The sequence below is a fragment of the Spea bombifrons genome, chromosome 7, assembly GCF_027358695.1.
Source record: "Spea bombifrons isolate aSpeBom1 chromosome 7, aSpeBom1.2.pri, whole genome shotgun sequence".
Lineage (NCBI taxonomy): Eukaryota > Metazoa > Chordata > Amphibia > Anura > Pelobatidae > Spea > Spea bombifrons.
The window spans coordinates 34,437,230-34,454,691 of NC_071093.1; the positions used below are offsets into that span (position 1 = coordinate 34,437,230).

General features: G+C 37.3%; 1 protein-coding gene across 10 annotated transcripts in view; it reads right to left on the reverse strand.

Moving 5' to 3' along the window:
* The window catches only part of MAP2 (microtubule associated protein 2), an 83,740-nt gene that overhangs the window by 25,588 nt on the left and 40,690 nt on the right, over nt 1-17,462 (reverse strand). For all 10 annotated transcript variants that reach the window (XM_053470420.1, XM_053470419.1, XM_053470415.1 and 7 more), the window contains 2 exons: nt 12,605-12,678; nt 5,465-5,748 (listed from right to left, as the gene is read on the reverse strand). In XM_053470420.1, the coding sequence (XP_053326395.1) occupies nt 5,465-5,726 (262 nt within the window). In that variant the 5' untranslated portion in view covers nt 5,727-5,748; nt 12,605-12,678. The remainder of the gene's footprint in view (nt 1-5,464; nt 5,749-12,604; nt 12,679-17,462) is intronic.

A 17,462-nucleotide genomic window follows, 5' to 3' on the forward strand; every position in this document is an offset into this window, starting at 1 on the left:
AGACAGCTGGCTTCCTGGCAAAGTGACACGCAGGGTGTCGGGTACCTGGCAAAGAGACTCACAGAGTGCCAGGATTCAAGCATAAAGTGCATGTACTATGTGTAGATCTTTTTGTATATGGCAGCTTAAGTATTTTCTGTTTGTTTTACTGTAGTCAAAGTTACAAAGTTACCCTCTTAGTGCCCAGGGAAGGGCATGTCTTAAAGCCAAGGTTACCCAGAGGTTTCCTTCTGAAATGTTTTTCCTCTCCTGCGTGTTGAATAATAAAGCTTTGATTCTCACCATAATCATTGTTGTCTATGAGTAAGTATTTTAAAATCTAAAGTATAAATAACCAATGTATGTTTAGAAAATAAATATAGAAAAACTACTTTGATCCTTAAATATATGTGACTTCATCATAATTCCAATGAAACAGAGTTTTTCAGCTTTGAATAAAAATGCACACACATCTCCATGTGATAAAAGTACATATGATTTCTTACATCAAGTAGATCCAAAAATAAAACATTTACTTTAAATTAGGTAGATATCTATTAATCACAACAATGGAAAATCTGTGGCTCACAACCTAAAGAGCAAGTGTGAATTTTTGTTACGCTGTCCTTAGAGATGGACCTTAACATCAATGGGTATAGTCATATTAGATTTATAAAACAGTTCATATTACAAAAAAAATAGGTTGAATACAATTCTATTTTATATTGAAACTTAATTGACAAGAAGGCCTTTCCATATTCCCTGTATTTTGTATATCCAGCCTCCATTAGAGATATTTGTGCTTTTTGACATGAAGTGATCAAGACTTTGTATTAAATATGTGCATTAAGGATTATGCTGAATGGAGAACTTGGCTCCCATCACCCACCTTGCACAGCAAAAAAAGGTCCACAGCTCTGAGGAGGGTCGTCATGACAACATATTAAGGAAGCAGCTAGCCTTGGCCATCAAAGCAGACAGAGGCCTTACTGCCTCATCTTATCCAGTGATTTAACTGGCACAGCAGCTCTTAATTTCCTAAAACACGTCTTAAAGCAATTACCCTATAATGCATCTTAAAAATTATATATTTCTAAACACAACTTTCATATAACACATTGACAGGGAAACACAAGTAATTCTATTGTTAAAAAAGTTATGGTGGAAAATGCAGAGCTCTCCTAATGATATTACTTTTTATATGTAAGTGTTTTCATCATCAAGATTTGGAATGATGAAGATAATCTAAAAAATATGCATAAATGGGGAAGGTTGTGCAATAAGATTTATTCAGGTCTGTGGAAAGGTATACCGACACCCTCTTCAGGGACAAAATTAGGCTTAATTACATTGTTGCTCTTTGTATCCACTATTCTAATCTTACTGCATCACCATCCTTTTATAACATATATTAAGTAAAAATAAGTTAATGCAGTTTTAAACCTGCATTATCCATTCCAAAAGGGTTAAAATAAGGTCTTAAGCTCTGAAAAAATACAGATATAATAATGGTGATTAAATTTAATTTCATTATATTTAGAAAACATGGATACAACAAATGACATCTCCTGCTTAGAAAGTATCTATCTATCTAGATAGATAGATAGATAGATAGATAGATAGATAGATAGATAGATAGATAGATAGATAGATAGATGTAGATATATATCTATATTTATACTGGGAAGAGGGGTGATGTGGTGACTCGTGCTTAAATGAAATAACTAGAGACATGGGTTTTCAGCCTCTGGTTGTCATGTCAACCTATATTTTGATGATACTGGTTATAACATCCTAGAACAAACCCTGCATCACATGGCTGGTTACTATGACAATGGGACCAGGTGTGTGGAATTCGAGTACCAGGCTTAAAGGGACACCATCATCCATAATTCTATTGTCTGGACCATTTCTGATTGAGCTTTGCAATAAAGCTTGTATTATGAAGGTTGCAGAGTACGTAATCTATGCTTCTATTTACAAATCAAGTTCTTCATTGTTTTAGCGTACATACTGTTGCATCACTTCAGTCATGCCAACATTGATGATTGCTTTTGTTAGATTATCCTGACCCATAACATATAAGTGGTCCTATATAGCAGTAATGGTTTCCCTACTATCCACTTATAACTGCAATATACAGTGCAATATACAGTGCAGTCTGATATCCACGTATTTTTGTGTATTGTTTAAACAAAAGGTTAATCAATAAAGACAATTTTTGTAGCTTTCTTTGCTTATAGTTATCAAAGATGCCAGTATTTGTGGAGGACACTGCATGTTGTAGTTAGATTCATATTATGATACATATAACTATCGCCAACTATTGACTACTTGGACTATTAATCAGCTACACCTATGCATTTATGCCTCACCTTTTAACAATATGGACTCAATAAACAATCTCACCATTAATTAAACTGATACATTTGTTCAAGTTGGCTTATAGGGCTCCTGAATTTCTCTGAGTGAAGCACAGCTCCAACCACACAAACCACATTAGACGTAGGTGCACTCTAATGGTTATAGATCCATCAACAGTAATTGCAAGCCTAGAGCTGCTAGCCCTGTTATAATGCCCAGATGCAGGCTTCAGGAGCAGGTGTTAGTATTAGGGCTAATACAAGTAAATTAATCCTACTTCGTGTTTCTCTTCTCCCTTTCATAAAATACCCGGTTGCCTGTAGGCACAAATAAATTGAGTAACATGTAATGGTAGCTGCATCAGACCAGGATAATTTGCATAGCCTTGCAATATTCCAGTGATCTGCCTGTGGATATACAGTTACATTAAAGACAATGCCTTTTTTACACATATCCTTGGTAAAAAGTCTGCCTTTAATTTGATAAAGCAAAGAGCAATATGTAATGAATCAAACACTAAAACCAGGGGAAGCAATTACAGTGCAACCGGTGGACTTAAGATAAAAGTTGGCTCCATAAAGTTAATAAAAATGTAAATCTTTGTACAGTGGAAAAGAAATAAGTAAATAATGGAAGGTCATACACGTATAGCATATGACATTTGCACATATTCTCAGCTCTCCTTAGGGCCTGCCAAACTGGTATGGTGGCCAATGCATACGTTCCTCGATGAGTTTTGTGTTGACTTCACCCTATCAAAAAATCCCCAAAAATGCCCATAGCAGTATATTAGTAATTTCATATTTCCCACCCCAAACTTAAGCTTACAAAAGTTATGCACTACCATAGTGGACAACACGCAAAAGAAAATCACAACATAATCATAAACAGAAACATGTCCAGACTACCCCATGGTTTGCAAAGTCTTCCTTCAACAGCACTATAGAATTTACTATTTAATGATGAGCGATGTTTACAAAAATAAACATTTTCAAATTCGGCATTATGCCTATCTCATGCAAGTTTGAATCCCCTCATTATATAAAACTCTACTACATCTGCTGCCCTCTGAAAATAAGTGACTGCGCCGAAAAAATCCTCGTAAAGCTTCCAGTCTCCCTGAAAATGTCTACACGCATCAGTGACAGAGGCCACCAACTTAATTTAAGACAACGGCATGGTAACATAACGTACTTCCACCTAGAATAGAACATTCCTTCCAGCCAAACATCACAACAAAGTTTAAATGGCACCAGGGATGACCTTTTCATACTTCAAAGAATTGCAGAAATGCAGTTTGGAGCCTCAGGCACAGAATTAATTTTAACAATCCATCCACTGCCTGCTGGATGTGTTTGAAAATACTCTACTGTTGGACTCTTAAAGTTCCCTTGGACTGATGGTTATTCAGTAAGCAGGATGGGATATTTTTTAAGGGTTCAAAACATTATTCTACAATACCGTATTTTTTGCAGGATATTCACAAATCAGTAATTACATTTACCTTGAGAGAGAAGATTATCTCTGGCTCCTGCTCATCAAGTATGAAAGCTCTCCTGGCTTGAAAATCTTTCCACATGCAATTATGTAGCAGGTCTCATGAGAAGTACAACCACAAAAAAATATCTCCATGTCAAGGGCAACATAAAAGGCACTTTAACTCTAACTATCAATTCGATAATAACATACAATTTATGGATTTTCTTCTATTAGAAAAAGGGCTGTTTCTCCAACTGCTGGGACAAACATTATGACAAAGACACAGCGTTCTTTTTTATTAACTCGGGTCTTTTTTCAAATCTGGAGAGATTTACAGTCAAGGAATGCAGCATTCTATTGACTTGGGTGGAAGAAGAAGACCTATCAGAAGACAGATGGGCAGCAGTTTTTACATGGGGTTAATCCATGGTAGCAAAAACTGCCCTAAGTTTGTTTTACTAAACAGAGGGGTATTCTCTGCAGAAGTATTAATGATGGCTGGAATTAAATCAACCATTCTATCTGAAGAAGAGACCTCTAAGGCCCCAAACGTTAAAGCTTATTGTTTTGTTCGACCCAATATATGGTATCACCATTCATTGAGGATTCTGTGAACAGGTAATCTGAATATACAGGTATCTTGCAGACCTCCTGGATATGTGTGGTAACATGTTTGTTTTTTTTCTCATTGAGCATTCAGTTTAATCAGGTGTTGAGGGTAGCCAGGGCTACATTGCTTTACAAAAGACACGGACAAGAAAATATACTGTACATGCACCAACATATACAAAAGGTATTTGTTTTGTTTTTCAGTTTATTGACATACAATTTGGGCAAATGACTATAGAATAACAGACTGTGACAGTCAGATCTAAATAGTCAGATCCAAAATTGCATAATTGAAATGACATGGCCAAGTCATCTATTCCACTCCTCTGTATCCCTCCCCTCTCTCTTTCTCTTGTCTTTCTCTCTCTTCCTTTTCTTTCACCTCATCCTCTCTTCCTCTCCATTTTTCTCTCTCCTCCTCCTACCTTCCTTTTTTCTTCCACTCTCATCTCTCCCACCCTTCTTTCTCCCTCCCCTCTTTTTACACTCTCTCTATCCCTCCTTTGAACTCTCTACTTTGCTTTTTTTGCCTGGTAACCATCTCCCATCCACCTTCTCTTACATGACATCATCCATTGTCACATCCCACTCACGACTACAATACTGGGAATGGGTAGCTCTGCCATTGGATCATTGTCTTTCCTAGGACTCTGTGTAAGTGGCTGGGGAGAGGAGATTTCTACTGTCCAGGGGAGGAAGATGTGGGGAAATCCGGTAGTCTTTAGACTGTGCCTGCTGTTCAGAGGGTCTCTATAGCATACAGGATACCTCTCTATTTTAAAAAAGTAAAAAGCAAAAACTGTGGGTCTTGACGAGAAGAAAAGGAACCAATCAGAGTACAAAATGTGATCATCTCAGTAGTTTAAGTGGATCAAAATGGGTTAATTACTTTCACATGTATTTAACTATTTGAAGTACACCAGTTTTTTTTTGCATGGAATGTAGGGAAAGGTATTATGAAAGGTGCAATTACCTGGAAAAAAATGTTTATTAATTAAACGTCTCTAGTTTGAGTGACTTTAAATATGATTACCTGCAGTTTCGGAGTCTGCAGATGGCATTTCCCCATTAATGCCATTCTCCTTGGTGTTGGGATGAGAGGCCTGGAGAGCCCGCTCCCCATATCCTCTGTCCTCTGCCTCTCTGAAGGGAATGCCATTGGAGCTGTGGACTACCCCTTCTCCTGCCCCTCCTTGTTCTTTCATGTCTGTGGCATGCGGGAGAGAGGAAGCTTCCATGAGCTGTCCAGCTGCCCAAGGAGATGACTTGGGCTCATCCTGCCTGTTGTCCGTCATGCTTTTCCTTCTACCCAGAGACCTAGAAAATAATATTCAAATCATTTCTTACAAATCCTGTTTTCTCTTAATGCTGCTGTTTTAGATGATACAATTTATACGTTCAAATAGAGTATCTATTCATTAAACTAAACATATATTTTTATACATAATGCTTATTGTTCTCTTTCTTTATTTTTGTAAAAGGAAATATTTGATTGGGTAAGCAACAGATTTATGATACACAGAAAACAATCACTAAACATAATTTAAATACTTAAACTTGTATCACAATCACAATCTTTGGTAAACCCATTTTTTTCGGACCATTTGAAGCTTAAGTGACAATTTTGACGCATAACACAATGGTTTCATGACAGTACCTGGGCTTTAGTTTGCATGTTACTTTGTTTCAAACTAAAAAGTCCTATGTACCAGAGCCGTAACTAGAGCTATTGGAGTATTGGATAGGATCAAAAGCCCTACCTCATTTGTGACACCACACCTGGATGAGGATATGCAAGGGAATTGCCCCTTGGTGACTCTTGCATGTTTAATCCGTGGCACTTAGTGTTTCAATGAATATATAGTACAGCACCAAACTACTGTGTTAAACATGGGCAAAAAGGGGCACATTCTGCCATCCAGAGTCCAGTGACCAAATGGAAGCCCGATAGGTAATGCATTCCAAAATGTATGCCCTGGTTTCAGTGAGGGACTAAGATTATAATGAAACTTAATTTCTATCAGTGAAGACTTCCACTACCTTGCCATCTAGCCTTATGGTACTTTTGGTTCTCGGTAAGAATGGTGGGTTTATGAGGGCCCCAAGATCTTACAATCTAAAGATGCACAATGTACTATAAAGGATTCCACTATGTTTCTCCTGAATGGCCTTGTGTACCGCATGATAAAATTTGTAAGATTTCCTGAGTGTCAATTTAATTATGCATTATGTGGGGTCAGCTCAGTTTTCCTGCTGGCTATTCTTCATAATGCATAGGGCAGTCACCTTTACTTGGCTAAATAATAAACCTGTTTTGATATTAACCTCAAGTCATCCCACGGAGAGGGTAAAAATGACTTTAACGTTCCCATTGCACCAAATATCGTATTTCCTACTCCCACAGCGAAAATTAGCTGAGGTACAGACAGTTATGTGCATAATAAAGCAGCAGAACTGTGGCTTGAAACAGACTAGCATTGTTCCCTGGTAGCTGAATGGGAAACCTTTAACCCAGCTTCTACTACTGCTAACAAAGCCCTCTTTTGCTGTCTACACTATCAAGTTGAAATAAGCAAGGAAACTACAAGTGTGAATTGGTGAATGGAGAGCATTGTGTAGCAGGACATGACAAAGCTGGAGACTGTACACTTTAAGGAAAAGAGAATTAATTTGGTTAACTTGATTCTTTTGATCGTTTTTTTAGAACAATCTTGCTTGATGATAGAGATAAAATAATGGACATCTCCTCCCAATACAGTTACTGCCCAATATTCAGCCCAAATGGCTATTAAACAGCAATTTATCTAGATTTCCTAGAGGCCAGAAACAATAGTACAGTTCTTTACGGTGTACGGCATTCAAGAGGCAAGTCAATGCGGCAGCCGTGAAATATCTTGTTATTGTATGACGCAGGGGTCTGTTACGTTACAGCAGAAGATGCATTTGGAAAAGAAACTCCCTGTAAAGAGCGTCTTTCTGAGTCATCATGATACTTCCTTTATCCCCAGATACCACCTAAGACCGATGGGAAATATAGCTCAAATTTATTGCAGCTGAATTTATTTCAGTACCCCGAATATCGAGTTCATTAAAGCGGAGGTTCCCTAAGGGTCAGGTGGGAGTTGAGCAACTTCCTGTTACTGAGCAGTTTCTGGAATGAATACCGAATGGTGGGCCAGAAAAATTCTATGACATCGACAATACCATATTTATCACGCTTGGGATTACAGAGCAGACCTTTGCAAATGTATTTATCATCGGGGTGATTTTAGCATCTCAATATAGCTACACGAGCCCTGGGCACAGCATGGCCAGACAGGTTCAGGTCACTAGCGTTCGGCGTAGCTCCCTACCTTCAGGCCGTGTGCTACAGTTCAGTGAATGCAGAGGAATCAGGTCAATTTTTACGTCTTGTTAATCACTCCTGCTGACTACTGGCTTCTGCTGAACATATGACACCTTCAGGGATGATATTTCTAAAGTGCCTTGGTAGGCTGCACATGGATGCATTCTGCCCTCACTGCCAAAGCTAGTGTTTGTAGAGCTCATCCTTTTACATGTAGACTAGTACTTTGAGAGTCCACCAACCACAGTCTGGTGAAACTCATTGTTGAATCCAAAATCTATTTTTCCGATTGTCAGTGAAAATAGATCTCACTTAACACGTTAAATATTTTTCTTGTATGAGTAGGACCATCTTCTCCTTCTATACCAAGTTGTCTTAGCATGTGTAAATGTTTCTCAATATTTAATGTTATTGTTAGATGTTCATTCTCTCTTCATTTTAATAGTGCTATAGAATCTGTTGGTTCTCCATAAAAATATGTAATGTAATAATGTTTTATTTTCACTAGCTTTAAACAAGTCTATTTTAGTCCACTAGTATGAGGCAGCACAGAGGGCATTCTTTTTGGTATGACCCATACATAAGTGCAATCCTCCATTGTGCACCTCCATAAGAGCACATACCGGCACTAATTATCATGGCCACTTCTGGGCAACAGTGTGGCTGCCAATACAAAAAATGGCTCCTGGGGTACTGAAGTCAGTTTGCTATTATTATTGTGACTGTTTATAATTCTAAATACATGTACTTATGATACATAAAGGCAGCCTTTTATGGACAGACGTCTAGCTCTGGAAATATTTCAATGGGTGAACAAATGTTGTGAAATTTACTTAACGCATAGTACTTGCCTAGCGGAAATGTTTTGGCTTTTTATGGGTTCCAACGTCCAACATACACATTTAATGATATTTTTGTAAAATGCCAAAATGTGATCAACAGACAATGCTGACAAAATCTGAGAATCCCCTAAATGTACCTAAAGGTTAGAGTTACTCAATGTGAAACGAGAGATCACCATAATCTTATATACCATGGATATACTTTCTAAGACATCTGTGTTCATGATGATTTTTAACGTTCCATCTCTTCTGACAACATTCCTTAACATTCAACTAAATTATAGCCAAGCCAATGACTATTGTAAAGTTACATAACCACAAGCATGCATAATGCAGGACCATTATTTTAATAGGTGTCATTGTTTTTTGTTTTTCATTTATCTTCAGTTCTGCTGAATATAATAGAATAATAAATATTAAATCAGAGAAAAAAAAGACTATTATTTATTGCAGCTATTAACCAGTAACAAATGTTTCCTTTATCTGGATGTATTACATTTGCTGTACGTGATAAGGAGCACTGTTGCTGTACAATTGCATTTTACGGATGATTAAATTACGCTGTTCAATTTAGAGTTTTCCGCATGATCCTTCTTGAACATGGGAGAGCCTGTGTAGAAAGATCCTACATTCACTGGAATTCTAAGATTTTTGGATGTGTATTGGAGATTGGGAAATATTAATTAGACCTGATTTTGATTAGGTTTTTTTGTCACAGTAGATGTTGCAAGTGTCCCTTCTCTGCCATCAGGGTCAATTGTCACTCATGTTTCCGTCCACAAGTAATACAATCCCCAATGGGGGGCTTTTTGGTGTTAGAGCCTAGAGAGGTAAGGTAAACCAAGTGATCCAGCAAAAGGTATATATGGTATGGTAAATATTTATTATCCATTCCACTATCCAAACTCATTCATGGAATAGAATGGAATGCATAGAATAGAATGCACAGAAAATCCATAAAGAGAGGAAAGAAACTGTGAAAGAGAGGAAAGATACTGTGGAAATGCTGCGTAAAATTCTTGTTATGTGGAATTGCACAAAAACTAATGAAAAATACTTCAGGACGTAGAAGTGTCCTCCATATATAATAGCGTTCAATATCCTAAACCAAGGAAGCTAGCAGCCTCTGTAAAATACACTTGTGCTAGATTCCACTGAACTCAGGTTCTTCAGATACACTGTAGATGTTAAGAAGATTAACGATGAGCGACAGCACAATTTCTATCTGTGGGGCTTTGTGTTACTAAACAGCAGGTGGGAGATGCCATCAGCTTTTAACCAGCAGTTACAGTTTTGAAGACCTGTTGGAAGTCTTTGGTGTATGGAACGAGACTTTCATGCCGTATGACATTACTTTAGCAGACAATTGATTTCGTTTTTGTAACCGTCATGTACACAGTTTCAGATATTCCATTTTAAATGTTTTTGCTTTAATTCAACATGAATATTTACTCTGCTAACTTAAATGGAAAAAAGGGTATCATTGCTTAATAACAATAAAAAAATAAAAAATATTTATAAAATTGATGAAATTTACTGTTTTTAGTAAATCTTTTTTTGGTTGCATTTGTCAAAACGCATTTCTCACTATAAGTTTATATATATCCCCTAGAGTGTCAGTTATGTAGGAGATACATAGGTGGCAAAGTGGGCACAGTTGGCTAATTACTTATGCCCAATGTTGTGGCATCCTAAGCTCTATTTTTAGCAATCACATAAAGTGGTCATAAAAAATACTTTTCTTTATTGCAGAAGGGCTAAGCCTTCCCTTCCCCTACCTTCTCAACCGAAGCCTTGCATGTTCAAGAGAGACACACACATTTTATAACAGCATTGCACCGCACCATAAGTACATTTTTACTGCAAACAGGGCTGGACTTGCAATGGGTTGGTCGGCCCTGGCTCTTTAAGGCCTCATGATGTAAGTGCAGCCAACGTTGATGTAGTGTGCAGCCAGGCATATCCAGCTGCTTGCTACATCCCAATCTGTCACTCCAGTGATTTTGGTGGCTTTGCCCAGTGTGTCAGATGGACAGTGCAGGCATGAGCACAGGGATCGCAAACTGCAAATCATTCTCTTGAGCAGTGAAATTGAACCAAATGCTGCACCACATGTGCTATGGGGGCCTACATTATGCTCTTAATATTGATGCTAAGGATTATAAGCCAACACCAGTTGGTTGCCTTGTCTTGTGGACATTGAAGGGCTCCAGATTTAGAAGCATTGTCATGCAAAAAAACGGAAAAAACACTGATTCATGGGACAGATTTTAACTATGATTAGTAAAGGCAAAATAATAACCAAAAATATAAATATCTGAGACAGACATAACTCTATTTTCAGTGGTAAAGCATGAATTTTACTGGGTGCTTTAAATGAGATGCAATGAATAATGCTGGCGGATGAGCAAAGTAATGCTTCCATAAACATTATGATTCCGTACAACAGAACCAGTTGCAGGAGATTTGCCTTTATGTGTTACATTCTTAAACAGCAACCAAATGGTTAAGCCTTACTACAGTAACTGCAATGCAGTATTTCAGCTCACTTCGGTTCTGCAGCGAGACCTTTCTCTGGCTAAGCGCGGGTCTAAAACACAACAAGGGATTGCTATTAAGAATCCCTAATTCTTAACTCACCCTAGACAAACAATGTGCATATTAACACTAAACATCATTAAAATATCCAGGAATAATAAACCCAGGTGCTGAGGTTTGTAATGAGTTAAAGACTTTTTCATTGCCGATGTTAGATTCTTGGGTTCTGGATAGAGTATGTAAACATCGTAGAATAACAAAGAGTGAATTAGAGAATGAAGCCCTGTTGTGCAAACAATTAAAGTACAGCGCAAACCTTTTAGTCTTTAGCTGAAGTTGATACCTTTTATTTGGCCAATATAAAAAGACATGTATAGTTACATAAGGGATAAGGACCCAAGAGGTCTCTTCTATAGATGGACTCTAAGGCAGATCACTTTGGTAGGAGCTGCTAATAAAGCTACTTGGTGGATAAAAGGCTGCCATTCGGTATATTTGGTAAAGCAAACTTGTTACTGTTGCTAGTTTGTTGGAAAATGATTGAGAAACACTGTTCAAGCTTATCAAAGCGCTCCCCCAAGATTGCAGTAATAGCGACTTGAACAGCATATCTAAATTGCTGATTTGCATTTTCCTGTGAAGCGTGTCTTAAATACAAGACACTGAACTAAATAGAATAATATATCTTTGTTGACAGGAATCAGGGACAGATAAAAAGGACAGCGTGACAGTTACACGGATCTGCTGCAGCCGAGTAAATGAATATCTTTCTCACTCTCAAGGCAAGGAGATGACTTTGTTATATCAGCCAAGCAAGCTGCTGAGTTTGATCAACACAACTGCTCACAACTGCGTTCATAAAAAGTGTTAAATCTTTATGCACGCCATATACATGTTCAAAATATTGCTTAAGGGATAGATTTCAGCTTTGTAGCCATCTCTGGACTTCTATATAAACAATACCAAATGAATGCTTGGGCGTATTATGCCTCTGGATGGCCTGCCTTATGGTTGAGTTGGCTTACAAGGTATAGGGACTTTCTGTTTGTGAACTTTGGGTATTTAATCACATTAGAAGTTAGTTAGAACTTGGAATATGTTATGTCAGTCTACACTTGGGTACCGAGTAGTGCAAAACATGCACAGTGTTTGTCCTCTGTCTCAAGGTTGGTTTTATCTGCATGGTAGACAAGTATTCCACCGACTAAAGGAACTTCAGTGGAGTATCGAAGAACATGCTGCCTTGCACTGGTTTGTTCTACCAGGAGTAATATGGCTTTTCCTTTTTCATTGCTTGGGACTTGGATCTTTTATCTACTACATGCTTAAGCTTTGATGACGATTCACTTCCAACAGAGGCTCCATCATACTAAAATTATTACCCCAAAATGTTCAGAAAGAATAAGGTAATACAGGAGAATCCCAATCCAGTGCTGTCTATGCTTACCTGTTCTAGAAACAGCTGGGGTCCTCTCTGCTATTGAAGAGCTGAACAACAGGCAGCTGTCAGACACAAGGCACCTAAAAATAATAATAAAAAATATAATAAATAAATTAGCAATTGATGTAAGTTTTAAATTAGAAAGGATGCAACAATTTGGTGCCAACTTAAACACACCCTACTGTGACTTAACATCCAGAAGTCTTAAAGAAAAATATTAATAATCATGATTTTATTACTCGTCACGGAAATATTGGTAATTTTAATGGTTATAGTGTAATTCTTCCCCTGCCCCAGTTCAGTAATTCCTTTCCTCCTGCTGTTAGCATTTGTGGGATGCACTGGTATATAAAACGCCCGGTGGTCTGATTGTCTATGAAGCTCGCCGCCTGGCAGTGGAGTTGTAGCAACAAATAGCAGAGATCCCCAAGTTTATGAGAAATTCATACGGTTATTATACACATCTCAAACAAGTAGCATAGTATCTGAGTATCTAAGCATTTTGGCCAATTGCTCATAAACTGGGAGGGTTATGGTAAATCATAATGGAATAAAATATTCCAAAGACATTTTGTAAAGTAAATACATACTCATACTTTATCATTGTGAATGGAGCAGTACAATTACTTCATGTGGAATAGCAATTAACAAAGAAGCTATTCCAGGTAATTATTAGTGCCATGGGAATTTAAGAAACCATTTTCCCCTATCCCTCCAGTACTATACACACACAACATATTCACGGTGAAACAGCTCTATCCTCTGGTTGCTTTGGAGTTAAACGAAATCCAAGTTTCTGCTTAAATCTGGTACCAATTACTACCCATGGATTTTGTGTTCATTTGCATAGTATTACCCATAATTCTCATTATGCCTGTTTAATCTCTTCCAAATTGAATCTCAGCTCAGCAGACGAATACTGGGTGCTGGCCTTTGCACGAGATAAGGTGTGATGCCTAAAGCTCTATATAGGTTTCCAAGTCACCCATCATTAGCCTCCCGCCTTAAGCCTACTTAACAAAGCTTTTTAACTGCTAAATATCATCTTGTGATTGTCCTTTCCTACAAAACAACTTGGTCCTCTTACTATTGATGGCTATGCAGAGTGAATCTAGAAAAGATTAGAAATTATTTATAGAGTTCTATTTAGGATATGGGAGTTTGTGGAGACATCTTTAAAAGGTAACATTTAGTGCATCAATTTCTTTGTACATATACATTTAGGTCCTGGGGTGTTAGACAAAAGTAGACCCTAACTAGGTGATCCCTACTAGTTCTTGGTACTGAAAATCAAAGCTTTGTATCTCATGGAAAAGGGTTTTATCAAAAAAACAATATTTGAGGAGAAACATCCGACCTGAAACATTCACCAGGACCATAGTCAGTGTTTCATTTTTTTTACTTTGCTTCTCGCAATCTCTTGGTTAACAAACAGAAGTTGTAATATAGTTTCTAGCTTCTATCTGAAATGGTTTAAAATCATGTTTAAAACCAAGCAGATCTTCTGTAAAGCAATTCTTACGAATATGTCAGAGCGAGGCACCACTTTAAATTGCAGTGCAGAACCAAGATGGCAGCTCTGGCATACTACACAACAGAGAATAACATCACTTAAATGGAAAGGAAACGAAAGCATGATGCACATTGGTGTAAGAATGTTATTATGTTGTTATCAGGAATCATCTGGAATGCATTATATATATATATATATATATATATATATATATATATATATACATACATACATAAGCATACATTGGCTTCTAAATAAATTGGTGTAATTCTTCTAAATACCTCACAGCATAACCTTATCTGCAACCTCTGAAATAAGGGTGCCCCTCTTTTTTAGCTCAAAAAGTTGGAGGGTATGTATTATGAGTGCGAATGCATGCCACTATTCAGAGTTTATAATCATACCATCCTTGATTTCCCTTAAGTCTGGCATTTGCTTGCAACACCTTGCAGGCAGTTCATTCTTCTCAATACAGAAGACTATCTCAGCCATCTCCTCACCATGTTCTGACTGTTCCCATCCCCATTCTATTCACAATGAAGTCATCCCCCAGAGTAAAAAGTCATAGGACTAACACATACGTAAGCACCACTCAGAATACACGGTATCAGCTACAAAAGCTAATTCTAGACCATCTACCTGTCAGTGAGTAATAGCAGGGGGATTGAACTCAAAGCTGGCCTAGAGCTTGGCACCCCCAGGTGAGACCTTTTTTGTCAAGGAGGTTCACGTGATTTATGAGTACCCAAAATTAGGGACTGAAGCCCAACTAGAATATAATGTTTCATTATTGTATCCTGGATTAAACATGCAAATGTATCACTTCTCTGCGTTATTCACAGCAAAGGGTACTGTAATAGCCCAAAGTGCCAGGTCAGGGTGGAGGGCAACATCTTACTATGGGCCATACAAAGTATGGGCCATCTGTAATATGTTGGTTCAGGTAAAGTCTCGGGGGTGTTCACAAATAAAATGAACAAACTAGGCTAAGAAAAGGTTATCTACAGTATGAGGTCAGAGGTTTGATTATGGGAATAAGCCTAACACCTATTAAATAAGAAAGGTACATTTTTTAACGTTTATTTCTTTATAATACAAAATACAACTTAGCAGTATTACAAAAAAGAATCTTTCTGGAATCTGAATTATGTGAAATATCTGGATGATATTTTCTCTAGACATCTTTAGACATCTGCTCACAGAGCATAAATATTGCTTATTCTGCTTTAAAGGGTCCACACGGATGCTTTCCGGTTTTCTTCTCACAGGTGAGGTATTTTATAGTGCAGAAATATTGTTGCCAGAGGCCGACGCGGAAGAAGAATTCAGGCCAGGAAGTGTCCACTTCAAGTAATAGCCAAGTCAATTAAGCATTAAAGCACTTATTCCTAATGTAGGGTTAGAGAAGGAAGATTTTTGATTAAATCATAATATAATGTGTATGTGTTGCTGGTGCAGCTGCCTTTTTACCCTGAATCTCTGGTGTAGTAAAACATGTATACAGGTAGGAAAAGTAGCATAGAAACTCAAATTGTTAAATGTAAATAAATAACTATTGCTGTGTAGAGGGACTTCCTCTTTTTTTAAATATATCTACTATTCAGTCCCTGATTCCTTCTCTTTGTCTTCCTTCTCACCTATCCCTTCTCCATTTTTTAGTCAGTCATACACATACCTGGGAACTTTCTAAAAGCGCTGACCCTCATGGGTACCTTGATTGGATCATTACTCACAAATGCACTTATTTGGGATATCAACTATGCCATACTTAAAGCAAATGAATGAATTGGGAGGCTTGGGTATCACCAGATCTGTGCAGAGGGGGTGCAGAATGGGTCAGCTCCAGACTCTGAGATTGTGGCCCGTTCACCCTGAGATTATTTCTCCAACTGCCCTGTCTCATCTTTTGATCAATTATCTCCTTCTAAATCACACAGGCCTATGAAATGGGGCTGAATTGTTACTCTATCCCTAACATTCAATATTTCTATAAAGATAATATTTTTTCTAAAGAATGAGATTTACAATCTATAACAATTCATCCAGAAAAAGACTAGATATTATTTCATTTGATTAACTAACTGGTTGCACGGGGCCCTGTTTTAAATGATAATTACGTTATACATAATAACTATACAAATTAATTACAAAATAACTATACAAATTAATTACAATATATATATATATATATATATGTATGTATATATGTGTGTGCATGTAGAATGCTTGTTGATTAGCTTTTCCTTCCATACAAGCAGCTGTTTAGATTCAGGAAAAGGAGGGGTGATATTAGAATTAGAAAGTGGACAAGATGTGCAGTGAGGCTCAGATATTCTTTTACTATGCACACCATTAATAAATGGATCATTAAAGTCACTTTACATGGGTCACATGGCAGCCATTTTGTGTTGAAATATAAACAGCCATATCCATAACCTAAGATGGAGTCTCACTTAGTTGATTTTGCTGAATTACTACGACAGGGTCAGTATAAAGCCGCACAATCACTGGCAAGCTTTAATAGTGTTATTATTCATCCAAAATCAAAGTAACACAGACTGGCGTCGCTTTTCAAGATGTCTGTCGTTGTGACACATTAACACTGACATAAATTTGTTTTACTAAGCAGTGAATGACAGAGGTTCTCAGGCGGTGCCTGTAGAAGCCCAGGCTTCCCTGGAGAGTTGTTTTACAGAATACATTTGAATAATGGTGGATAGAGGACAATCACTCGAATAGCAAGATCTAAGTGATATAAATATTTAGCATGAATGAAGAGTGGGCTACGTATGGTGCAGCAGGAGGTGACATATGTTGTCATACATACATATGCTGACATGTCATGAGAGACACGCAGTACAAAAGTACTTAATTTTTCCTTAAAAGTCCTATAACACCTACTCTGCAGAATGTAACACTTTTTAACAAATTTCTAAAAATTAATCTCATTCAGAATTTTTTGCTGGGAAAGTTTCACTTGTGATACAAAAGCTTCAGATAAAAGAATAAAAAAACAGATCCATTAAGCTTTATTTGCTTTACCTGCTAGAGAGTGACGTAAATATATTTTTTGTAGATATCTGATTTTAACATATTAACATAAATTAATGTGGGTGCTGTGAAGGTAGGCAGCAAGTCCAACTATTAGTCTGTCCAATGCACAGACAAAGTAAATTTTCCACGTTTCATTATTTTTCTAAATTAACTAATATGGCAAGGTGGGAATGATGTCTTTACCCTACCTCGCTGACTATGTGACTATGTAACATAGACAAATATTTGAGAAGCTCTCATTAAAGGACATAAACGTTACACCATTTGGAGCTGGAAAATACCAAATTTACCAAAATA